The following is a 27,168-nucleotide window of genomic DNA, read 5'->3' as shown; positions in this document are numbered from 1 at the left end:
CAGTCTATCAGAGGAACCATTCACACTATTCTGGTAATTGAACCCATGCTGGTACTGCTGTTAGGTATCAGTGCAAACCACTGTGCCACCTGCTTGTATAGAGAAACAATGTGAAATGTCTAGCTGTTCGATGGAGGGCTGTAGTTTTGTTGTCTACTCACAACCAACCACCAGAGATGTGATGATAATGTATTCAGTTCCTGGACCCTGTTACTCATTATTTTTTAATTAGACAAGTTATTAAAACAAGTAAGCATACAATATCTTGCATGAGATTTTCAATTACTATGTGTAAATGTGTATTCCATTTAGCAAAGTAGGTGCCCCCTTGATTTTTTTAAAGAAATTTTCACTTATTCAGGATTGTCTTTAATTAAAGACAATTATACATTTTCATATGAATGGGCCAGCAAGTACATACTGAGCTTACTGGTAGGTTTGTCTTGTCCCTAGTGTTGTAATAAATGGTAACAATGCTCATGCACATGCCCGAAGTAAACATTAATGGAAATTACAGCACTGGCAATTAGGTTATCTCTTTACATCAGTAAGTTTAGTTGATCTCCAGTAATGTGTAGTTTACAACAAAAATGTACACAGGAAGGCAATGCTTTATCATCAGCTTGTATAAAATACTATGAAAAGTGAATCACTTATTACCATAATTTGTAAAATATAAGTTGTTGTGTATTCAAGTCAACCCACATGTTCTTTTTTGTATTCTTTCTAGCATGCTTTTCTGATTTTGCTACTCTGTGTAATTATTTAAACTTTCTGCATAATTAGCTCTTTTCTTAAAGTAAGCACTCCAGTAGGCATCAATATCTCTTCCCTTTCCTCTGGAAAATCATAAAACTCACATGAACAAGGTATTTATAGAATTTAAATAACATCTGTGCTGCAGAACAGTGTATGTTGCATTTCTAAATATTAGGGGAAACTTTTTTTTTCCTCTTTCTGGTCACTTCTGTCTCAGACATAAACACAAGAGGACTGCCCAAGACGATGCAGTGTACAGCAGTTGTACTGTATAAACTGTATACTGTAATGTAGTCAGTATGTGGTTATTAAAATAAAAAGACAGGGCCTAGTTGTCAAGTTATCAGTTTAGTGTGTCAGCAGCTTTGGCTTGGATTGCTATCCCCATAAGAATGTAAATGTAAATGTTGCAAAATAGTACTGTATGGTCAGCACGTCAATGTAAAAGCCAGTTAAGGCATTCTAGTGATTTATGTTTATTCATTTAGTTTACACATGAGAAAGTTTGGTAATGGATGTTGCTTTTTGGGTGGCACAGTGGTGCAGTGGGTAGCGCTGCTCCCTCGCAGTTAGGAGACCTGGGCTCACTTACCAGGTCCTCCCTGCATGGAGTTTGCATGTTCTCTTCTCCCTGTGTTTGCGTAGGTTTCCTCCCACAGTCCAAAGACATGCAGGTTTGGTGCTTTGGCGATTCTAAAATAGTCCCTAGTGTGTGCTTGGTGTGTGTGTGCGCCCTGCGGTGGGCTGGTGTCCTGCCCGGGGTTTTTTCCTGCCTTGGACCCTGTGTTTGCTGGGATTGGCTCCAGCGGACCCCCCGTGACCCTGTAGTTAGGATATAGCAGGTTGGATGATGGATGGATGTTGCTTTTTTCCTTGTGTCCGGATATGTGAATATTTGATTGATTTATATTTATGGCCTATTACAGAAGCTCAGTATTTCACAAAGAGTTTCTGTAAAAAGCCAAATGTCCCCTAGGGGACAAATAAAGTTCTATCTATATACCTATTCATTTGGCAGATGCTTTTATGAAAATCATAAGTGATTGAAGATAAATACCAGGGAAGCAATTTAGGTTATAACTAGGTCATATTATCAGTTATACTTTAGTGCTTGTTTACTAAATGTATTGTGAATCATTGAGAAAGTTTAAGAATAAAATATCTAGTCCAAAAACGACGTTTGATAAAAGAACAGAAATAGATTACAACAGTCTTAAATAGAAGTCTCAGGATCAAGGATTAAATAATATCTTATAGTGTAGGTCTTTCACTAATTGTGAAACCGTAGTGTTTTAGTTGTTTCCTGCATGATTAAAGTGTGGTTCTTCTATTGTAATGCACTGGTAGAGTAGCAACCAGCAGAAGTACTTTTCTACCTTACAGTGTCATTGACGGGCATCCAGGGTCAGCTTATCCAGTTTAAAAGTCAGGAATTTAAAATGTAGTTGGTCATAAGTGTTTGTGGCTTATCATGCTATACTGCATTCATAAGAGTAGAGATAATGTTTATATTTCTAGCTAAACTGTCTCAGAGGAAAACAAGGTATGTAGAGCTTTTACCCAGTAGAGTCAGCCTAGTCTAAATCTGGAGGCTGACATTGTTGTCAGGGCTTTGCCCACAGCATAATCTCATGAGGTCAGGATTTTGCTAAGCAGTTTCAGGTTTTTAATAAACCATGTTCTTGTAACTTATCAGATTTGGTAAATCTTAAAAAAACCCTATATGACATAAAGATCAGATGACCACAGGAACACATGTAATGTTCTTAAAGGCTGTTTTCATTGACAACTGCAGATCTTGGCACAAAGGCTCGTCTTGTGGGACATAAAAGTATCTCTCTGAAATAGTCATGTCTTGTCCCAGGATTTTTTAATTATAATAGAGAGATTGTTATTTAAAAATTAACACATTTAATGATATTTTCTTGCAGCTTGCCTTTCATTACAGATACACAAAAACAAAAGGTAAAGCTTTTGCTTATTTTTTAGACTCAAAAAACTAACAAAAAAGAACCTTTTGACTCAATTAGGCATCAACGTTTAATTCTAATTTTTTTTGTTAATGTGGGACAGTTGGTGAAGTTTACAAAACCATCATTGTGCACGGAGATGTTTTTCAACCAAATTTGATATGCAAAACAGGGATGCAGCCTAAGCCAGAGAATGCATAATGTGGCCTTTAATGAAGCAACCAAAACCCTAGAGGCACTGACAGCTCTGCTGACTCTTTTCTCTCACAGAAGAGGAAAAGAGTCCTCTTTGTCTGTTACTATATCAGAGTACAGTATACAGTCCTGTGATGGACTGTCTTTCCAAGTAGGAATGGTTTCAGTGTTATGTGAAATTCATCAGACCTCGGCTCTTGCTCTCTCATCACCTCAGTTTCAGAAGTTAGATTTATGGTGTAAAAACACCAGAGATGTGACAAGATCTGTGTAATTTATGAAGGTTCATAACAAGGTTATGGTGATTAACTTGGTTATTGGCGAAAGCCTATATTAACTGTTTTACTTTCCCAGTTGTGGTCCAGACATGGCTACAAACTAAGCAGACACGCTTGTTGAAATAAACAATATGTATGTATATATATTATATAAAAGAATCCTGGGATGAGACGAGAATTTTTCAGAAAGATATGTTCAAGTCCCGCGAGACAAGACTTTGTGCCAAGATATTTAACCATGCCCGGGACCGGAAATAAAAGACAAAAGAGTAGATGACAAAGTGATATACATGCAGACCAGGTTAGAGATAATGCAAGTACTAAAGTTTGAAAGTCTCACAAAAATTATAGTAAAGATCGCATTAGCCCAATCAAACGGAAATTATTACTCTGTGAAATAACGCAACAGCAAAAAGAGATCGAATATATTGTTCGGATTTAAACTTTAAGTTGGAGACTTGTAGATCATCCAATTCGTGTTGCCATCAGGGAAAAGTAGTGTTTCTTCCCAATGAAGAGGTGTATACGTGAGAATTAAAAGATTTGTTTTTTGGTGAAAGTGAAATCCACATATAGCAGAGACGTGAAGTAGGTAGCGTGTAGCGAGCAGGTGGTGAAGCCACAAAGGCTTCAATGACTTTTTCTCTCCTATAGAAAAAGGCACATTTATGAATTCAATCACGTGGCTCATCGGTGTTGCACTCTGGTACCGGAGGGCCACAGTGGCTTCAGGTTTTCATTCTAACCGTCTTCTTAATCAGTGACCAGTTTTTTTTCTGCTAGTTAACTTCTTTTGTCTTCATTTTAACAGACATGACTCAGGCCCCTTAGTTTTTTCTTTTTCCTTAGCCAAACAACAGTTAGACACAAAACAATCGGCCAAATGACCAGCTCACCTGTGACCAGCATACCATATCTGAAAATAAAGAAAGGTGAAAGTCTCAGTAAGGTTGATTTCTCAGGACACCAACACATTTTGACAGTGTTCATATAAAACAGAAAATCAACAGTTTTGGAAATGTCTGCTGTGGCAGAATGAGAGCAGAAACAAGCCATTGGATTAAATAACGGGTTTAATTAACAGCAAGAATTGGCTTCTCACTTAGAAACTGGTTGGGTGAAATTTGTTGGGTTTTGAAGCCCCAATTCAGCTGGTTATCATTTGGCTCATTTCACGTTTCATTTCTGTGTGACCGTCATTTAATGAAGAAAAAAATCATTTCAGAGGACTGAATCCTTAAAAACAGGAAAACTGGTCACTGAGTAGGAAAAGGGATAGAATGAAAACCTGCAGCCACTGTGGCTCTCCGGGCCTGAAGTTTGACACCCTTGGATTAGACTTTTTTCTTTTGTTTAGAAAAAGGCACATAACTTACGAATTTTGATCTTTCAACTCATGTGTTGAAGATGGATAAGTTTTTTAGATAATTTGTTAAGTTTCTCATTGTTGCACTGTGGTGTTCATTTGCCCACGGCTAGTATTTGCACTAAATTACCTATCTGCTCACATAGAGTTCTGTGTGTGTGTGTGTGTGTGTGTGTGTGTGTGTGTGTGTGAATGCATGCTTGTGAGAGATGCATTGCTGCGTTGTGCTTTCTTACTTGATTTGGGATGTGAAACTGATAATAGCCAGAACATATCCTTCACAAGGTCCTTTCAGTTACAGTGACACCAATTGCATAATACATTATCTGGTTTTATCCAATCTATTAAATTACAATTAATAGTTCTCACAATTAAAGTAGTTGCTCTTATGGTTCTTATAGTCTTTTGTGTGGGCAGAGCTCTGTGGTGGCTCTGAGGCTAGGGATCTGCACTTGCAACCAGGTTGCCAGTTCGAATCCCGTAAATGCCAAAAGGGACCCTGCTCTGTTGGGCCCTTGATCAAGGCTCTTAACCTGCAATTGCTCCGTCCTGGGTATGACATTAATCTGCATCCATCCCTGCATGTAGGCCCTCCAACCTGCAGGGAAATACTTGGGGGTTGGTGGCAGAATTGGCACTCCAGCCACCATAAAAAACCTCACACTGTTCCACTCCATCTGCTAGTTTCAGAGGCCGTTTAGCAGCAGTGGAACTGAGAAAGCTCTTTCTCTGGTGAAAGAAATCTAAGAGATCATTAACTACCTATTCATACATTTTCTGAACTTCCAGTTTGTATTACTAGGGTCCAGAGATTTGAAGCCTGTCTCATAAGCATAAGGTGCTAGCCAGACACCAACTGTAAATGGTACAACAGCACTCAAACACTGTAATTCAAAGTGCCTAAACAAAGACTATGTGGATATTGGGATAACTAACAAATTCATATAATTGATGATTAGCCAATGATTCTGACCCAGGCCTCCGTAATTGTAATACACTAACTACAGCACTACCAGAGGGAAACCCAGTAGGAAGTCAACTTGAAGGGTAAAAGGAAATGTACATTTTTCACAAGCAAATTTTAACTTGCATGTGTGACATGGATTTTTTATTAGCTAGCAGAATCTTCTTTGATGTTTGTAATAAATTAATAATATGGGTGATTTTTTGCCTCTGTCTCTCTCTCTTTCTTTAGTACAATGCAGTTGATACAAATCCGCTGTCTGTGTATGTCATGCAAAATCTGTGGAACAGGATAGTGAAGGTAAGTGACTCAGTGTTTAACTGCACATTCCAAATGTATCTGCACTGCTTCACTTTACTTGATCCATCAGTTGCTTTGTTTAATCAAATATTGGGAAAATTTTTTACCAAACTCTTGTTGAGCCAGTCTTTCACTATGCAAGTTCAAATGACAACATGACAAGTAGTTTTTTCAAGTTTCACTCCATAGTGTATTTAGTTATTTCACTGAAGAACAAAATATGCAGCAAATGTAAATATTGAGCATGCAAAATCATCATGTTGATGAAGGTGGATCCAGACTGGGTTAACACAGAGTTTACAATCCTGTAGCAGTTCATCCAGATGGAAACACGTGTAAATGTGCCTTCTGAAGTAACAGCTACTGTACTGTATATATTTGCTGTAGTTGTCAACTGTGCTTGCTTGTTGTTAAAGTCTGTAGGTATTAAGGCAATAAACTCGATAATTAAAAAATGAATCAAACAGGAAAATGAATAATATACCCATAAATATTAAAAACCATGACTAAAACACGATTCAATCTAAACCATTAAAAAAACAGATTAAAGAATGCAAGCAAGGGGAGGGTAATTATTTAAGCAGGTTTAATTGGAAGCACCAGTTAGTGCTGATTATGAAGTTGCAGTCACCAGGAGCTCCAGGATTGAATTTGCAAATAATAGACTTGTGTTTCAGAAATCTAGATTTATAGCATTCAAGGAGATTTCACCATAATATTCATAAAATGTGAGGTAAAAATAAAAAGTAAAAGCAATTTAATAAATTCATATATTCTTCCCAATTATATTATCAAATCATTTCAAAAGCTTCTTCATGGGGCTTTGTGTCTCTGCTGCTTGCGTTGTCAAGGGAGGGAGGGGGTAAGGGGCTGAACGCACGCTGAGAAAATGCGGTCTGATCAGTTGCTGTCTTTCTGTTGCCGAGCTGCGTGTTCTGCTTGTCGTGCTGTGCGTCGATCATTTAAAAGCAAGTACAGCAGCAGTCCGTTTATCGCACTGCCTTGTCTCACGTTATGTTAAAGTATCTCTTGCGGGACGTCAGATTGTCTTCCGAGAAGATCACGTATAGTCTCCTTCCAAGCCTTCCAAGATTTTTTTTATAATAGAGAGACTGCCTTTCTGTAAAGCACATAGCTGTATAGATTTTGTGTTCAGTTGTTGCCATACTCCACATTTTACACTACTAAAGCAAAATCATACAGTCTGTTACAGGTTCAACTAGCAATGAGGATTCAACTGTAAATCTAATAGTTTACAGTCAAATGTCTGTAGAATTAAAGGATACAATAAGAGTAAAAAAACTTAATCTTTTTTAACCCATGGCCTCATGGTAGAAGTACTATATTTAAAATTATAAAGATAGTAAATAAAATAAATCTAGCTGTTATTTTTGATAATGGCAAAATATTTCTAGCAGCTTTTCAAGAGTACATTCTATCCATTAGAAAACCATTTGTCTAAGGAAATCTGGGAAGTGGTGCAAATTTGGGTACCTTTATGTGTCCAGTCCAGATTTTTTTAGTGATTAAAATTTGACTAGCTGTATAGTCCCCACCATACACTTCTATTATACTATAAATACAGGGGGAGTTTATTCCATGATGGTAAAAGTAGGTTTGATTCCCGCATTGCCCATATAGAGTTTGCTCTAATAGGTTCTGTAATGAACTGGCGCCTCATCCAGTACCATTTGCATCTGGCAATCAACAGAAAACACCACCCCACCACAAATTCTTAACCAAACAGTTAGAGGTTATACAGTACAATGCACCAACAAATTCATTTAAATAATTCATTAAAATGTGTTTATTCATTTATGACAATTAATGGAGAGACATTTTTTAAATAAAGTAAAGGGAGCGTTTTACTTACTGAAGCTGAAAGTTTTGAGAGGGGCTATATTTTGATTATTAGAGGAGGAGTGATGATCAGAATTATCAACATTTTCATCACCTCCACCTGAATAAAAAATCAATAACTTGTAGAGCTTTATCAGTAGCTAAACAGGGAAGTGTTGAGCTATTGTGGAAGGCAAGAATCATAGTCATGCAGCTGTATTAAGTTTTGCACACTATTTTGATGCAGTGCACAATTTGCTTAATTTATCTGTTAATTGTGTTGATTTTTACACTGTAGAACTATAAATTCTGTCCTCACTTAAATATATTTATATAAACTTTATATCATCCGAAATGTTTTTTATGTATTTTTTGTGATACTGAAAGGTGTTAACATTGTTTTTGCTTTCTACTCCCCCCTACCATAACCAATTGTCTATGGGGGAGGAACGAAAGGTTTAGATTGGTCAGAAATTTTGATCTTCTGTTTTCGATGGATCTCAACGTTTTAGGGTTCTCTGATACAGTGATGATGGGTGTGTATCTGTCAGTGTGTGTCTGTGTGTCACAGTTTCTTAAGGACAGTCTAGAGCTAAAATGGCTAGTCAGTAAAATACCAAACTTGAAACTTAAGCCTGTTATGAGATGATGATGTGTGTTTTTGAGCCAAATCGTGTAAATGAAAGAGGCACTCTAGAGGAACCCTTAAATACCATAATTCTGCAATTAATTATGAATTCTTCTCGCCAGTTCCTATCGTCATAACCTATTTTATAATCATAAAGATCAGCATCAGAGCAGTAAATAATTGCTGAAATGTTATAGAATAGTTTGGGTAACTTGATTCTGTAGGGCACAAAGCCTACTGATGCTCACGTCTGAAGTTTTTGAAGTTAAAAAATGTATATATTGTATAGCGAGATGAATAACCATGGTTGTACTTGCAGAAATGTATTAATGGGTGTCTCATGGTAGTGACACCCTGATTTTTTTTTTTTATATTTTATGTTCATGTTTGTGTTTTGTGATTGTTGTTCTAACATGGCTTCTGAAAGTCCATTGCACGATTTCTTCCTGATTTTTTTTACACTGGGTGAATAGTCAGTTACTGTGGCCTAACTGCTAAGAGTATACTTTGTAAACTATAGTGTTTGTGATTCAGTTCGCTTGTTGAGTCACAGTGAATCAAACAACTGCTCAAAATACTGTTGTATGTTCTATGGTTTGGGAGAAAAATTAGTATTATTAATGTGAAAATTCTTATTTTTGTTTATTAGCAGTTAAAAGGTGATACCAAAGGATAAAGTTTGACTGAGCAAAACAAATCTACTTAGTTTAAACATGAGTTGACAGGAGTGCAGATTTCAGTGAAATAATTACACTGGGAAAGATGGCTGACACTTTGGTGCAGTAATGGTTGTTGCCATGCTTTGGGGAAAAATTACTTGCTGAGAAAGAGACACTTCCATTACATTTTATGAGTCTAAGTACTCTCTAGGGGATATTGTTCATTTTATGAAGATAAGAGTACAACAAGTATAATTTAAAATGTTGCATAAAAGATAGCACCCTTGTTGTTGTAATTGCTTAACTCATTCCATTTACATATTTCCTTTATTCTTTGAGATCAATATTAAGCACTTTATCAGAACTGTTGCAGCTGACAAATTAAAATGTCAGTATTTTGCCTAATAATGCACATTATTTTCTACCATTTATTTCATTACAGCACTGAATGTTTCATTGCTTACTTAGCCTTGATTGTAAAAGTCCAAAAGCAAAAAGGCAACATATATATGTTTATGAATTCAAAAAAAGAATAGATATGCATAATAGCAAAACAGGCCCTTGTAATTTGAGTTTATTGGTTTAATGGACTGAAAATTGTACGGCACTGTAATGTCACATTCTGCTTTTTCTTCATTTTGCTTGACTGTATTTATGGTATGTGGCAGTAGGGGGCGCTAGTGCTCCCTTGAACCCTCAGGGATGACTCCAAACACCAGGTAAAAGTCCAAGACTTTTTATTTTTTAGCACCAATGTGCACCAAGCACCTTCCACACTACTCATAAACAATAATCAAATAGCACACTAATCACTCCTCCTCGCCCAGACACTTTGCTCCTCTCCCTCCCAGCACAGCTCACCGTCTGGACGGAGTCTTCGTCCTTTTATAGCCCCTGACCCGGAGGTGTTCCTGTCCCAGCAGTCCACAGTTCCTTACTCCTTCCGGGTCAGGGCCATCAATCCATTACTTTAACCCGGGAGCACGACATTCCTTCCCGTCACGTGACCGTGACGTACTCCTGGGTCATAAGGCATCACAGAGCCCATAAGCCCCCCCACAGCGACTCCTGGCGGTCCCCAAGGTATCCAACAGGGCTGCGTATAAATACTATAAAGTCCATAAGGCCCTGCTGGACCTCGGGGCACTATCCTGCTGTCGGGAGAGCTCCTCCAGGCGGCCTGGGGGTGAGGACCGGCATGAGAAGCCGGCAGTCCTCCACAGGTGTTATGGTCCATTGGCCACATCTGAAAGATGTCTCATTGATTTTTTTTTATTGCTAATTTTCCTGTTGGCTTATATACTGTAGCGTAGTGATGGCAGTACTGGTGATCTTTGTTATTATAGCCTTGGAGATTTGTTTTCACCTTGACCTTTTTAAAGTTTGTCTATCTACAGATGCTACAGACCAAGCAGTTGCCTTTACCTCGTGGCAAAAAAAGATTTACAGTGGAGGCCTGCACTTTGCTGTGATTATACCAGCCAGACATTTCCTCTTTTCTCATGTACTCCTTCACAAAATAGAAATGGAACTGCAGATTTATACACTATATCAAAATGTGCTAAATACAGATCTAGAGAAGAATGCACAGCAGAACTTTATACAGCCAAGTGTGCACTCAATCATTTTTTTTTCCTGAAATACCTTCCTGCAAGGCACTTTGCATACTAAACAAGGATATATTTAAAAAATAAATAGTAAATACTAGATCTTTCAACTCTATATTACAGTCATATCCTCAAGTGTACATATGTAAAGAACAGAGAATATTTGTTACTAATATACACCAAGTAAACAGTTTATTTGGTACACGTATGTGACAGCAAGTTGTTCCTTCACAATAGCCTAAATTCATTGTGACATTCGCTCAACAATATGTTGAAGGTGCAGCACATGAATACTGCCCATGTCAGCCACAGTGTGTACCTTAGATTTTACAAATAAGATGGTGGCTTTGTGTTCTGAGCAGTTCATCCTTCTCACTCCTGGAATTTTCGCTTGGGTTAAGAGGCTTATACATTCCCTATTTGGTTCCTGGAATCATTCCAGAACTTGCCTAGTATTGTTGTATTCAACATTATTTTACCTAAAAGACCCATTCATAGCCATTAAGGGATGCATCTGATCAGCGGTGATATTCAGATATCCTGTGGCATTCAGTCATTACTCTGCGTGACAGGTGATACAGTATGTCCCTTAAAAATACACCCATTATCTTTACATTGACGCAATTAGCCTGCATTGTTCACAATTAATATAACCCATGTACTTAAGGAAATTTTACCATCACCTTTTCCTCTGAGCAGCATGAGTTTGCAGAAACCTGGCTTCATGAGTCAAGACAGAACTTTTCTAGTCCTTTAGTGTCCCGTGTTTGTATTCCTTAACCTCTCTAAATGCATGGTGTTAGTTATTTGGGGGACAGGATAAAAAAAAACTCATTAGGTGTCTAGCTACCATAACCCATCTGTACTGAATTGTAATTTGTAGTGTGATATTTCCAATAACAGGATTGCATTTGCTGATTGTTTTAGGTGGTTGTTTACTTTCAATATATAAATGGTGCTTTTGTATCTAAAAACTTGATAGGTTCATGGTTGCAGGGTTGCTGTTTCTCATAAATTCAGAGAGATTCAGCTGTTGCTAACTACAACACCACCATGAAAGCCACTTATATCTTTTGTCTTCCCCATCCTCTGATTTAAATACACAAAGAATCTTTAAACAACAATATGTACACATTTGATAGTGTCATTGATTGAGCAGTAAATTAGTTCAGCAGGGGTGTATCTGGCTACCTAGTATACAGTACAATAGTTATTAGTCTGCATAAATATGGAGTTACCCTATAGATAATATTATGTAGTTACCAGGCAGCTCCTATCCAATACTGAAAATCTGGCTTCATTGCATAATACAGTAAATAGGGAGTATAGTAATGTGAGGTGAGAAATTATTAAATAGAGCTGTTGGCTGTGGTGGATAATCATATTTTAGATCAAACAGTGTATTTAGGGAAGTAGAATACTTGGTTCAGTAAGCATCATATGATAAGTCTTGGAACACTCATAAGCTCCAGTTTACATTTTAATGTTAATTTGGTCTCTTTGTAGAACATGTCATTTTCATTTTTCCATGCAGCTTGTTGGTTTCCAGCAATATTTGAATTGTAGTCCAATTGAATCTGTCATTTGCTTATTAGGTTTTATTAGGATTAGGCAGGAATACTGCTACCTGGATATCTTAAAACTGCTACTACTTGTTCCTGGTTTGCAACTGATTAAAATTATCTTGTTATATCCCAGATCTTACATGAACTGATAACCATAATAAAATCACAATCCCTGTGTTGCTACATTTGCACTCATCACAGCAATCTGTTTATTAATTGGTAACTGGATCCTGACCTGGCAGTTTATGCAACGGTTGCATCAGCTGTGAGTGGGATTTTAGTCAGTTTCTGGATATATTTACAATCTCTGACAATAGGGAAAGTTTAAGTCCCTAATTGACTTAGAGTAAAAGCTATTATTTGGACTGAGGGATGAAATTATATTGCCTAAAAGTCCCAAATGAAAGATATGTAAAAATATTTATTTAAATATATAGTTCTATGGTAGAAATTCAGATTCATATAGCCTACTTAAATCTGATGTATAGTCAGATTTAGCACTATACATTGACAGTATAAAAATATTATTCTTTTGGAGTGTCAGAACAGAATTGGAAAACATTGTTATGTTTGTTTCATTTTGTCTCTTTCTTACAGGCTGTTCCTTTGTGGATTGCTCCAAATCTGCTGACATTCACTGGGTTTCTGTTGATCCTATTAAACTACTTCCTGTTGGCGTATTATGACTGGAACTACACATCATCCAGTAACTATGATTTATGTGTAAATAATTTAGTGGGTGAAAAATTTATCCAAAAAATGTAATTTGTTCATTCCCAGTAGCATCAGTCTGTAGACAGGTGTAAGGCTAACGTATAAATCTGGCCTTTCATGTTGAACTAATTACAGTGCCAACAAAGAACATGTGCTATATTGTTTAAGTGGGTACAGTAAATGGGTGGATGGATGGGTGGATGGACAATAGTTCAGTGCCATATTATTTTTTAATTCATTACATTATTTATTTATTTATTTTATATATATATATATATATATATATATATATATATATATATATATATATATATATACACACACATACAGTACAGGCCACACCTCCTCATTCAATGTGTTTTCTTTATTTTCATGACCGTTTACATTGGTAGATTCTCACTGAAGGCATCAAAACTATGAATGAACACGTGGAGTTATGTACTTAACAAAAAAAGGTGAAATAACTGAAAACATGTTTTATATTCTAGTTTCTTCAAAATAGCCACCCTTTGCTTTGATTACTGCTTTGCACACTCTTGGCATTCTCTCGATGAGCTTCAACAGGTAGTCACCTGAAATGGTTTTCCTTTCCAGGATTTTTTTTATAATAGAGAGATATATATACACACACACATACAGTATATGTATATACTGTATGTATATATATATATATATATCTACTATAATAAAAAAAATCCTTCGACGAGACAAGACTTTTTGGAAAATTTTTTTAGTCCCACGAGTTGAGACCTTGGTCATGAGATTTTTTTCAAGACACGCCCAACTCTCAACCATTTTCAGCCATGCACACAGTAATTTCACCTCTCATTTGTGTGAACGCTTTTGACAGACACAGTTTCTGCTCTCTCGCTGTTATAAATTTTAACATTTTCCTCACTTTGTAAGTTCCCAATTAAAGAAGATGTATTATGTCCAAATCTTATTGAAGAATTTCATCACAAAGGGTTATCAACAGAAAAAATTAGTACATGGGCAATCTTAGCACAGAGAAACGATGAAGTCAAACAAATTAACACCAAAAATGATAATCGGTTACACGGCATATTTGTTAAATGTGTATCAGTAGACTATGCTGAAACAGTTGGTGGTGACTGTGTGGAAGATGAAAAAATCAACTTACAATATCCCGAAGAATAACTACAACTGTTAACACCGTCCGGTCTTCCACTGCACAAATTACTGTAGAAAGAAGGATGTATCTAAGAAAGGTAATGTATATTTTCTTACACAACAAAGGAGATCTTGATATGCCATTCGTATTAAAATGTTAATAGTTTCCCTTTAGAATAGCTTTTGCAAAGACAATTAACAAATCTCAGACCCAAATATTCGAAAAAGTCTTTTTATTTAATCATTGTAATGAAAAATAGTTCTGTTATGCATATGTAACAATTCCCAGGAAAATAAAAATCTGCTTAAATTGTACAACTGCATCCCCATACACAAACGATATATATATATATATATATATATATACAACAACAACATTTATTTATATAGCACATTTTCATACAAACAGTAGCTCAAAGTGCTTTACATATTAAAGAATAGAAAAATGAAAGACACAATTATAAAACAAAATAAATCAACATTAACATCAATAAGAGTAAGGTTCAATGGCCAGGGGGGACAGAAAAACAAAAAACTCCAGACGGCTGGAGAAAAAAATAAAATCTGTAGGGATTCCAGACCATGAGACCGTCCAGTCCCCTCTGGGCATTCTACCTAACATAAATGAAACAGTCCTCTGTGGATTTAGGGTTCTCACGGAAGGGCTTGATGATGATGATGGTCACGTAGACTTCTGCCTTTTAATCCATCCATCATTGTTTGAGCATCATGAAGCTTTGAGTAGGTGGTGGTGGCGCAGGCCACCACCACAAAGAAACCGGAAAAAGAAACAGAAAAGAGAGTAGGGTCAGTACCGATTTTAGAGCCACCATGAATAGTTATTTTGAGGAGATTAAACATATAGAGTATCAGGATTAAGTTAAATTATGATTAAAATGAAGTTATAAAAAGGACTATATATATATATATATATATATATAGTCACGCACGCGCGATTAGGAGACCACGGACAGACCTTAAACCGCTTCGAAAGACGTTCGACGGCAGGGAGTGGCGGGGTACTAACCTTTCTCTTTTGATTTCTTCCAGGAAAAAAGATGCTCCGCCATCATAAGCCTTCCCGCAGTACGTTTACTTCCGCCCTTCCTCCGCCATCTTTCCTGATGTCATCAGTCCCATCCTCCCTCACGGTTCCTTCCCAGCATTCCTCCATTTCCGGCTCCTCCCTTATAAAATGGCCGCCGACGCCTCTAATGGTGTCGCGCATATAAACTGTTTTGTTTATATCTTTTGACCTGATTTGCAGTGTGGATTTTTCTGCAATATACGGGGCCGCAAACCCCAAACCTTTATGTTGTCTCTTGTTGAGTCTTTTACAATATATCTATCTATCTCTCTCTCTCTCTCTCTCTCTCTCTCTCTCTATTATATATATATATATATATATATATCTCAAAATACCCGCGTTTGGCAGCGGAGAAGTAAAAAGAAAAGGAAACATTTTAATAATAATGTAACATGATTGACAATGTAATTGTTTTGTCATTGTTATGAGTGTTGCTGGTATATATATATATATATATATATATATATATATATATATATATATATATATATATATATATATATATACACACACATATACATACACACACACACACATATACTATGGGGTGCCAAACAGGCAAATAAATACATTTTGTGAATATATAAAGTCGCCGTCAGAATATATAAAGTCATTCCCGAATATAAAATGTCAGCGTCGGTATATATAAAGTCGTCGCTGGAATATATAAAGTCAAAACCTGAATATATAAAGTCAGTGTAGGAATTTATAAAGTCATTCCTGATTATATAAAGTCAACATTGGAGTATATAAACTCATTCCTGAATATATAAAGTCAAAGTCAAAATCTATTGATTGAAACGACTGTGAACTGAACTAAGTGAACAAAAACATATTCAGAAAAATAAATTAAAAAAACACTGTTCGGTTAATGTTTTGAAAATGATGCATGTGCCCTGCCCAGGATTGGTTCCTGCCTTGCGCCCAGTGTTGGCTGGGATTGGCTTCAGCAGACCCCCGTGACCCTGTGGTCGGATTCAACGGGTTGGGAAATGGATGGATATTCCAGCGCTTACTTTATATATTCCGACGCTGACTTTATATATTGAAGTTTTGACTTTATATATTGCAGCGCTTACTTTATATATTCCGACGCTGACTTTATATATTCAAGATTTGACTTTATATATTCTAGCGCTTACTTTATATATTCCGAAATATTCCAACGCTGTCTTTATATACTCAGGTTTTGACTTTATATATTTGGGAATGACTTTATATATTCAAGTTTTGACTTTATATATACCGAAGCTGACTTTATATATTCAAGTTTTGACTTTATTTATTCCGACAGTGACTTTATATAATCAAGTTTTGACTTTATATAGTTAAATGTGGTCATCATTGCATAACTTTTTCTTTACCATAGAAATTTAAAGACTAAATTCAACTTCCATTCCTAACAAAGATATTTCTGGCGACTAAATAGAACCTACTTATATCCAAATTCGAGCTATTGAGCTGTCGCCTGCCTGCCTGAATAAGTCACTCTCGCTTCGCTCTTACTTTTTTACCGTTCATTTAATCATGGCTAGTGGCGGAAAAATTATAAAATGGAAGGAGGATTACACTGAGTATGGCTTTACCAAAACAATTATTGATGGCGAATCGATTATTCATAAAGCTCCAATTGGTGATCTGTTTTTCTGTGTTAACGTCATATTTTTTCATACTTCTTCTCAAACCAAGGGTGTGCGAGGGTAAAATGAATCGGGAAGCGCTGATCAATGTAATCAGTGTACCATGAAGTCATGCATTGACATAAGTTCCCCTTTGCTTGTATTGCAAAGTGTGATTAAATGCATGATTTTTTAACGCGTTATGGAGCACATGCATCGAAGCTTCTCAGCTGTGCTTGTGCTAAGAAAAGGAAACATTTTAAAAATAACGTAACACGATTGTCAATGTAACCTTTTGTAAGTAATGCCTGGAGGATTCAGTGTGGAGAAACTGTAGAGACAGCGTGTGTATTAACTTGTGGATTTTTCTGTGAGTATTTGGTGGCAGCGTCACAAAGTCTCTTCCGTAACACTGCGTCCGTTAGCTGCGGAGCTCAGCTCAGAGCAAAATGAGGTGAATGGGAGGGGAGATGATGACGTGACTCCCCCACCCGCCTTAACTGTCAATCCCCCACAAACACAGTCTCTCGGAATTTGCATAAGCACAGCCCTTCACGTGCAATTTTAACTTAGTTACAATTTGATCAAAACTCTCGTTTATATCCTGCGTGCTCTCATTAAACTTGTATCCTGCATTACCCGTGGGCATGACAAACGCCAGCAGCAGCCTGTCTATGAACTTAATTTAAACTTTAGGTTTACACCTTGCTTTGTTTCTGAAGTAGCAGCCCTCATGAATATGGTTGTATATGTCATTCGCTCGCTTCTTATTGTTTCGCTGCCTTCTCAATTGTATAATGCATGTTTTCTTCAGTGCTTTTTGGAGCTCTTCCTGGTTTTCTACACACTGCGTTGACAGTCGGTTCACGTAATTACGTGGGAGGCGTGATGTCACTCCGCCCCCCACGGCTTTCAAGCTCAACTCCATTACAGTAAATGGAGAAAAATAGCTTCCAGTTATGACCATTACGCGTAGAATTTTGAAATGAAACCTGCCCAACTTTTGTAAGGAAGCTGTAAGGAATGAGCCTGCCAAATTTCAGCCTTCTACCCACACGGGAACTTAGTAATAACAAATATATTAAATATTTTGAAAGTACCTATAAGAGCTGTACAACTGCATTTCTCATAATTGTAGTAACCTTTACTTTGTTTTTAATATTTATTTCCAACAGTGAGTTTGCCCACTGGTGCTAAAGGTATATAAAACAATTTACACAATAAACATGTGGACTGAACTTACTTTGCTTCCTTTGATGGATCTTCTTAACACTTACAAAGCATCAGTAAAGTATTTCTTCATCTCTGCAGTGTGACCTAGTAATTAAACTTCACTTTGGAGTTGTCTGAGGTGGCCTAACTGAGACGCATTTCTCTTGATTTTAGATATTTAGTATAAGACCCGTGAGTCGTTCATATTAACAAGTGATTTTACCATCATGTCAATATGCCACACTGCACAGAAATTAATATCTACTGGTGTTTTATAACTGTTATGAAGACCATAACAAGCCTTCGTTAAGGTCTAGTTATGTAAGAGTAAATGACTAATAGATGCATTTTTGCAATACCTAAACTGAAGTGTTACTATAACAATAAATATTAAATATAATAAAGGAAATGTCATTTGACACGTCCAATAACATTGGCACTGTTTCTGCTCTATCAAATTCAGCCTTTAATAGAAATGGTAGATTCTGCAATCCTAATATTGTGATAACAAATAAATTACATTTTCCTATTTTTTTCATCCATTCTGTTCCTATTCTAGCATTGTACCACAGACTTTTCCATAGTGTTCAGAGTGAGTTTAAATTGTGTGAGTTCGATAAGGACTGAATCTTTCATCATCGTAAAGCCTGGTGAACAGCTTTGCAAATTGTGGCATGTGTGGGTTACTACTAGGTACAGTGGTTGTGGAAAATTCTCTTATTAATTACTAAAGAAAGTAAGAGGGGAACTAACAGACACATAACAGGACAAAAGAAACATAAAATAATAACCCAGCTGTCTCTGTGAGCCTTATTCCTGTTCAATAAATAGGGTTGCTTCTCTACTTCTGCATTAGTCTGCTAAGCGAACCTTTTTTTACTGCATCTTTCACCATCATTTAAATATTAGTACTGCTGGAACTGACCTAGAAAACAAGAAGCCCTGTCTTCAAGGACACTTCCATCAGTCTGTGGCTTCAAATTCCATTAAAATGAATTTTCAGTTCATACAGATTAAGGCAGAGAAATGCAACACATAAGGATGAGACATACATTTAATAAAAGCATTATGTGACTGTACAATGCTGTTAAAGAATATGAAAAACTAAAAGATTGGGAACTACAATATTAAGTTCACTGCCAGTTCGTGCTATTAACTAAGCATTCTATGCTTGTTGTATACAGTGGAACCTCGGGTCACGAACGTCTCTGAACACGTACAAATTGGGTTACGACCAAAAAGTTTGCCAAACTTTTGCATCTGTTCACGACCACACACTCGGGTGACGATCAAGCCAGTTTCCCTTCCGGTTCGTACGCGCCGATTTCTGCACATGTTCAGTCTCTCTCTCTGTGCATTCACTGTGAAGTCTTTGTGCTCTATTTCATTTCCCTTCTGATTTGTACGCGCCGGTGATTTACGCACGTGTTTAGTCTCTCCCTGTACAGTACATTGTTCTCGATCAGACGTGCATCGCGCAGAGGGACTTTGTGGTATAGTGGGTCCACAGCTCACGTCAAGAGGCTAGTTTTAAAAAAATAATTGTCGTGCTTGCAGCTTAGTGAGGGGGCGTGGTGGTTGATTGCTACAGCTGCCACGTCCTCTTCATAAATAGAAGCGTGAGGTGGCTAAAGGGAGGAAAAAGAAAAGAAAGACAGAGGTTGTGAAGTGAGGAAGTAAGCAGGAAGCAGTGTGAAAAGAACCAGTGTGAGCGAGCGAGCACGTGCTCGCAGGCAGGTAGCTGGACAGTGAGCTCAAGCAGGGGTGTTTTGGTCGACACTCGCTGGGGCAGAAGGAAGCGGTTCCTCCAGCTGAGCAATCAAGGAGCTGGAGTGACCAGAAGGACGGCTGGCTGTGTAAGACCGAGAAGGCAGTTAAAGAATGCACCGGGCTTGTGTTAAATAGACTGCTTCGAGCATTGTTTTAACCTCGTTGTATTTAATGAAGACTTTTTTCTATTGGATTTTAACCTCCACTTCACTTCTGTTCTTATGGGATTTATTTATTGAAGGTTTCTGAAAGGACTGCACTTTATTTAATTTGGACATTATTTTTGATTGTTGTTTTGTTGATTTTAATAAAATCACTTGGTACTTTTTGCACCATCCAATTGCTCCATTGTATTGCCTCACTTTCGTGCTCATTGGTAACATTACCGGTTTGGGGCTCAGTGGTGCCCCTGCCTTTTACACAGTGATAAATCTGTTGAGTTTTAAAATAAGTCTACAATCTTATTAATGCAAGTTTTAATTTTAATCATCGTATTATACAGCTGTTGTTTAAAGTGTATTTTTTTCTTGAATGAGTAATGTTTGCTCAGTAATTATTTCTCTCTTCATGTTTAGGCCTGGGGTCTCGGCATGCCCCTAAATGGGTGTGGGGTTTGACTGGACTCACTACTTTCTCTGCTTATGCTTTGGGTAAGAATGTTTGGTATCCTTTGAACCAGCACATCGAGATATTGAAAAAAATGCCATGTTACTAAATGCTTATTATTTTAAATTAAGATGTAATAATCTTTTAATTTGTCTTGGGTTAAAGGCATTTACAAAATAATAAAAACATCTTCTGAAATACTGTACAATTTCAATGCCCTATGCTCAAATATAACTGAAATATCAAGAATGACAGTCAGAGCAGTCTTCAGATTTTGCGAGGTTATGCATTTACTGAATTATTTGCCAAGTTTCAAGATGAATGCTTCAATTTAAAGACAGTAGAATGCCAAATATTACATACAATAATAATGAAAATCAAATTGAACTACTACTGTTCTTATGCATGACCAAGGAAAGGTGGGGTGTTTACTCTGTGTTGAATATTGATATTTTACTTTCACACTTATATTATTGTGTTTATTGCATCACCTTCTGATAGGTGCCAAGTTTCCATTGCAAGTGAGAATTTATTGGCTGCTGAACTGAAGTATTCAGCAAATACAGAATATCTTTAGTAACTGTATACTGATAAATATTATATTTAAAGAATCAGTAAATGGAACAAATTCAGCTGTCATGGTAGAAACTTGTGTCTTTTAGAGGTTGCTATGGAGGTTATTATTGGGTCTTTGGTATTTGTACTAGTAATGAAAAATGTATGACGCTGTTATGGCACTTAAGAGCTAATGGTGGTGTTCTCTCTTTTCAGATTCAGTTGACGGGAAGCATGCAAGGAGGACACACTCCAGCAGTCCACTTGGGGAGCTGTTTGACCATGGACTGGATAGCTGGGCCACCTCACTTTTTACACTTTCCTTTTTCTCGGTGTTTGGCCTCTCTGCTGAGAGGGAGGTGACACCTTTCACCCTGTACTACATACTGTGCATCATCCTGTTTACATTTATGTTATCCCACTGGGAAAAGTACAACACTGGGGTGCTCTTCTTGCCCTGGGGATATGACATAAGTCAAGTGGTGAGTAGAGTAACTGCTTTCAAAATGACCCATCTTCAAGTGGAATACAGATAGCCAGTGACTCTGCTATTTGAATGTCATTGTCTTCTTTTGTTAGTTCAGTGACCCACATACTAAAGGTGAAAGTGTGAATATTTTGTGTTTTCAAAAGTACTTTGTACTGTGGTATTCTAAGTCTAAGAACCTATCCATCCATCCATCCATCGTCCAACCCGCTGAATCCGAACACAGGGTCACAGGGGTCTGCTGGAGCCAAGGCAGGAACCAATCCCAGGCAGGGTGCCAACCCACCGCAGGGCAAACACAAACACACCCACACACCAAGCACACACTAGGGCCAATGTACAATCGCCAATCTACCTAACCTGCATGTCTTTGGACTGTGGGAGGAAACCGGAGTGCCCGGAGGAAACCCACGCAGACACAGAGAGAACATGCAAACTCCACGCAGGGAGGACCTGGGAAGCGAACCCGGGTCTCCTAACTGCGAGGCAGCAGTGCTACCACTGTGCCACCGTGCCACCCTTCTAAGAACCTAATGACTAGTTAATAATTTTGAAAATGAGTGGTTAACTAGAATCTCTTAAAATTAAAATGAGATAATAAGTGATATTTTTGCAACCTCTCAGTAATAAGAGAATGAGAACAAAAGTCAGTGTCACAAGGTCATAGGTCATAAGTCATTAGACAAATTGACCTCACCAGGGGTCTCAGGTATAAGGCCGTGCGTAGAACTCACACTATAACATGATGTAAGCACAAAAGCGGGAATGTGCGTACGCACAGAAAAATCCAGATGCAGGAATCTGTGCGTACGCAAACTTCCAAGTTCTTCCGCAACATAAATCCCGATCAGCGTGAAAAGTAACGCACATGCCTGCTGTCCCACCCCAACTTACCCCAGAATTACGCCTCTTTGAATATGCAAATCAGTATTAATAGCCCTTATGCTCAGCATTCTGTGAAAAGACAATGGAAAACCATGAGGAAAAATAGAACAATTTCAGCGCATACCAAGTGGAGGCAAGGAAAAACGTACGATTTGTCGGTTTACACAGTGGTATAAACAAGAAAAGGAAGCTGATCGAATGACATAGCATGTCGGAGAAAGTCGAAAGCTCAAGTTCACAAAGTCGCACAGTGCCTGAAATAAAAAGAGTCGCATATCAAAGTTGCCATGAAAAGGCAAGTTGTAGCCCACCATCTGAGTGTCCTATGAATGCTTATTGGGGTACAGAGAAAAGAAAAGCACAGTGGGGAAAAAGCATGAAATGTCAACTTTAATCTCGAAAATTTTCACTTTAATCACGTAGTTTATTTAGTCATTAAAGTAGAACATCATAAACTTAATCTTTAAATCGTTTAATTTACTAGTTTCTCAAATCCCATCGTAACTAAAGTAGTACGTTAAATGCTTTGTTTTGCATTTGATCTTCTATGTGCTCTGTGTGTGAATCACTACGTGCTTCTTAAACCGGCTTTCTCTTCCTCTAACATGACACAGAATCCATTACATTCATGATATTACAGCTCTCTGAATAACTAAAATACTGAGATGTATATGTGATATCATTTTCATGATAGGAGTTAAAGCATGTTAAACATGGGAACACGGTGGCGCAGTGATTGTGTGCGACATTCGATAAAATAATTTATTGCAGCAGTACTGTCTCTTTCAAACGTACTAACCTACAATTCCTGTCCTTCCTTTTCTTTCTCCAAATACCCAATTGCCACAAAATCAGCTCTGTAATAGACGTTAAGCCATCTGTAAGCTTATAATGCCGATTCTTCAAACCTTTTAAGGAACATTGAAATATCTTCGTAGTACATGTTTAATTATTCTATCCTTCATGCCAGTCCCAGTGAAGCATACAGTGCGAGGCAGGAACAATCCGTGAACGGAGTGCCAGAACCTTGCTAGTGTAGCGACACCGTGTCCTTTAATTATTAACAATATAGATTATTTAAATAAAGTTCAAGTTTTATCGGTATAATAAACATATTTTGCTGCATTTCATCTTAAAAATGATATCGTCATCATATGTAAATACGTGGTTTATAAAGTGGCTCAGGTTGTGCGATATTATAACTGTAGTGCAAGTTTACAGTGAGGTAACTGTACTAATAAGTACAAACAGTTCTACAAGGAGCAGTTGATGGACTGATTGATTGCGTTTAGAGCTCTTGGGATGAAACTGTTTCTGAACCGCGAGGTCCGTACAGTAAAGGTTTTGAAGTGTTTGCCTTGTGAGAAGCAGTTCAAATAGGAAGCATGGCTGAGGCAGCGTGTGCTTGATGCTATATACCGATAATTCTGTTTCCGATCAGCTGCTCCGACTGGTGCAGTGAGAATAATATGGAAAAAGATGATCCACTGTGGCAACCCCTAATGGGCACAGCTGAAAGAACAAGGTGCAGTGAGAGTAACAACGCTAAAGCAGCTGTGGTATTTAGAATAGTTTGACCATTTTGTGGACCATTATATTGTTACAGGTTAATTACAATCACATGCATTAAACTAATAAACAATATGCGCTGAGATGTATGGCCGGCCATTCATCACGGCCAATACCCCCACACCGCCAGGTGGAGCCCTCCCTGCAGTATGGAGGTTCTCAGAAACCAGCAGGGCATCATGGACATTGGAGTTTTTATGCACAGCCCTGCTGGATAGCATGGGGGCCGCTAGGAGACGCTGCAGGGAGGAACGACGATTATTTGCCTTACACCCTGGAAGTATGTCCGAGTCACATGGACAAGGGGAATGACGTGCTTCCGGGGTGAAGAAAAGGACTTTTGATCTGACCCGGAAATTATAGGAGATTACATGGATTGTGGGAGCTCCCAGACGGCGAGCTGAGCTGGGTGGAAGGGTGGCAACGCATCTGGGAGTGGTGGATTGTATTGTTATTGATTATTGGTTTATTGAATGAGTATTGTGGAGAGGATGGTGCTTTGTGCTCTGTGCAATAATAGTAAAATCAACATTTGAATTTTTACCCAGTGTGTGACATCTTGGTCAAGGGTTCAAGGGAGCGATAGCGCCCCCATCTGTCACAGTGCTTAATTTCAGTGTATTTATAAAGCCGCGTCAGTAATGTGGATCTGAAAAAGAAAGATAAACCACACGGGAACAGTAGCACTGCTTTGACGCTGGGTGCCGCAGTTCTGCAAAACCGAGCGGAGACCTTGTGTACGACAGGGTATGAGGTACCGTGGAAACGTGCGTGGCTTTACGCCAAGTTTAGGTTTTATACATCGCGATTTGAATGTGGAAACGTTCTTACGCAACATTTCTGTGCTTACGCACCGTTTATACATGAGGCCCCTGATCATCAGTCACTAAATGACCAAACATACAATACAGTGAGTTTGGAAATCCAGTTAATTACTCTAATACATAATATTTTGTTGTTACTTTAAATATGAAGTGGCATAAATGTCAATAAGTTAAAATTAAGAAAAAAGAGCACTTCTTGCTAACAGCAGAAGACCAGAGTAAGAATTTTGCAATAAATACAATTTTCCTTGTCCCACAGGCCTATAAATATAAACTTTATACTGAAAATATTTCTTTAACTTACAGTATGTAAATGTTAAAACAAACCTAATATAGTGTATTTTATTTTAAAAGAACAAAAACATTTTGCAGTTTACCAATTCCTGCTTTGTGCCCGATGCTTCTAGGATCGGTTCTGGTCCCCTGTGACCCTGACTTGAATAGAGCTGGCCTGAGAATGTATTTATTCTTCATCTGAAAATATTTAATAGGGTCAAATTTTATTTAACAATCCATTCTTCTGTTTACTAAAACTACTTAATTTAATCTCAGAGTTATGGGAAATAAAAGTAGTATTGGTTACAAGGCAGGAAATAACATTAGATTGGACGCCAGACCTTTTACAGATTTTAACAAAATGTAAAAGAGCGCAGCTTTTTATATTAACTTATATATTTCAATACAAGATACAATTATGTGTAAAAATTCATTATTTGTGGTAATAGTGATGCATTTTGTTTTGTGCACATTGTTGCACAGCAAACAGACTTTTTGAAATTGTAACCAATAATTAATTTCTTTACACTTTGAAGCGGTCTGTTAATTTTCAAATTACAAATGGCAAACATTCATTCTCTGTACCAAGTGGGACACTGGCTTGACTCGTGGCAGGGATTTGTTCTTTTTGAATGGGTTTCCTCTGGGGACTCGTTTAATCTTTCCACAATCTCAAGAATAATGTATTTGGTTGACTTGCCACCTGGATAATTTAGGGGATGTCTGCATATATTTGCCCTGAGTTGGAATGGTGTTCTGTCCAAATGTTTTCCAAATTTATGTGCATTGCTATTAGGATAGGCTCAATTTTCCATAAAAGAAAATATGGATTCAGAAAATGAATGGAAGTGTGGATATGTTCCACTTGGACAGCCAAAGACTAACTTAATTAATTTTTTTATTTCCCACACAAACACATTGTGAAACAGTAGTTTTCTCCATCTTGGACACCTTTAAAATTTGTGGTCATTTTATATAGATAGCATATTAACAACATCAGAGCAATATTTATTCTTATAGCACATTTTCATACAACAATGTAATTCAAAGTTCTTTACAGATAGTTAAAAAAATGCAACAATAAAGGTAGCAATTGAAACTTTCTAAAGGAGGTGAACCTAAATATAATTAAAGTTGAACTTGGATATTTTGAAAGTCTGTAATGGTTATTAGAGCAATGGCCAGTATCTGATTTAATAGCAAATGCTACGGTCCAGATGGCCAGGAAGGAGAGGAACACAAAAGCTCTAGCTGATATGGAGCCTGCACAAAATAAACTGGGTCCCAAGACCATAGGACCAACCTTGAAACATTCAACAAGCTAGTATCCAAAGATGTGAGACTACAATTAGGGATGTAGGGGGACAGACAATTTGAAATAAGAAGGTGGAAATTGTTCAGAGAATTATATACAGTTAAGAGTATTTTAAAATCAATCGCAAAAACACAGGCAGCTGATGTAATTCTGAGAATTTATTGATAAACAAGACATCAAGTTTTACCAAATGTTGTACATTTAATATATACCGTAGACAGGTGGTAATGATAACTAAATATTCAAGAGGTGAAACTACCAAGAATGTTGTCTGGAAAATTTAAATTGCTTGAGAAAACATTTGCCAAGCCACTGCTTTTTGGGGGCTGATTCAGTTAGCATGATTACTATATCACTGTAGAACCACATTTCTCTCAAAAAAAGTCAATTTTCCTATCAGTAATAAAATTACTACTGCAAAATATCCTGCCAATTAATACTCTTAATATTAAGTAAAGACATTTTAAAGGACTCAGAATAACATGGCTGCTCTAAATATTTAAGACATCTGTAAATGCCTCCTAATAATTTACATTTGTACCAAACTGATTCTTCTATTTATCACATTTGTGTGTATGCGCATATTCAAGGCTGAATAAAATGCAACTCTTGAGTTATTTATAGTAGGTTCACCCTGTTTAACATTTGCTGGTGGTTACCATAGAATAAAAGGTAATTTTTTACAAAGGAAGTTTACAGGTTGTTCCCTTACCAATTATTAGTTAATCAAAAATGCAGAAACGAGGACTATAGGGAGAATTATGAAATAGAGTATGATCACAACAGACCAGCTCTTAAATTCGTTAACCAACTGACAATTAGGTTTAGAGGTATCCTCTGAATATAAAGAGGTCACCAATTTAATATTTTTAAATCAAATGATATTAAATTAGATTATATTTGATTTAATTCTAAGTTATATATTTCTGTTTTATAAAGTAAAAGTAAACCTGTTCAGTTTTGATCTATTTACTGTTACATAGGATCC

General features: G+C 37.2%; 1 protein-coding gene across 4 annotated transcripts in view; it reads left to right on the top strand.

The window, feature by feature from the left end:
• The window catches only part of LOC120530202 (ethanolaminephosphotransferase 1-like), a 66,831-nt gene that overhangs the window by 4,929 nt on the left and 34,734 nt on the right, over positions 1-27,168 (top strand). For all 4 annotated transcript variants that reach the window (XR_005633919.1, XM_039754487.1, XM_039754485.1 and 1 more), the window contains exons 2-5: positions 5,764-5,832; positions 12,728-12,836; positions 20,239-20,313; positions 21,041-21,306. Coding sequence is in view for 3 of the 4 variants with exons in the window: in XM_039754487.1 (XP_039610421.1) it covers positions 5,764-5,832; positions 12,728-12,836; positions 20,239-20,313; positions 21,041-21,306 (519 nt within the window). In the remaining variant the exon portion in view is untranslated. The remainder of the gene's footprint in view (positions 1-5,763; positions 5,833-12,727; positions 12,837-20,238; positions 20,314-21,040; positions 21,307-27,168) is intronic.

Source organism: Polypterus senegalus, chromosome 5 (genome assembly GCF_016835505.1).
Source record: "Polypterus senegalus isolate Bchr_013 chromosome 5, ASM1683550v1, whole genome shotgun sequence".
Lineage (NCBI taxonomy): Eukaryota > Metazoa > Chordata > Cladistia > Polypteriformes > Polypteridae > Polypterus > Polypterus senegalus.
This window is presented reverse-complemented; position numbering and strand designations above follow the sequence as displayed.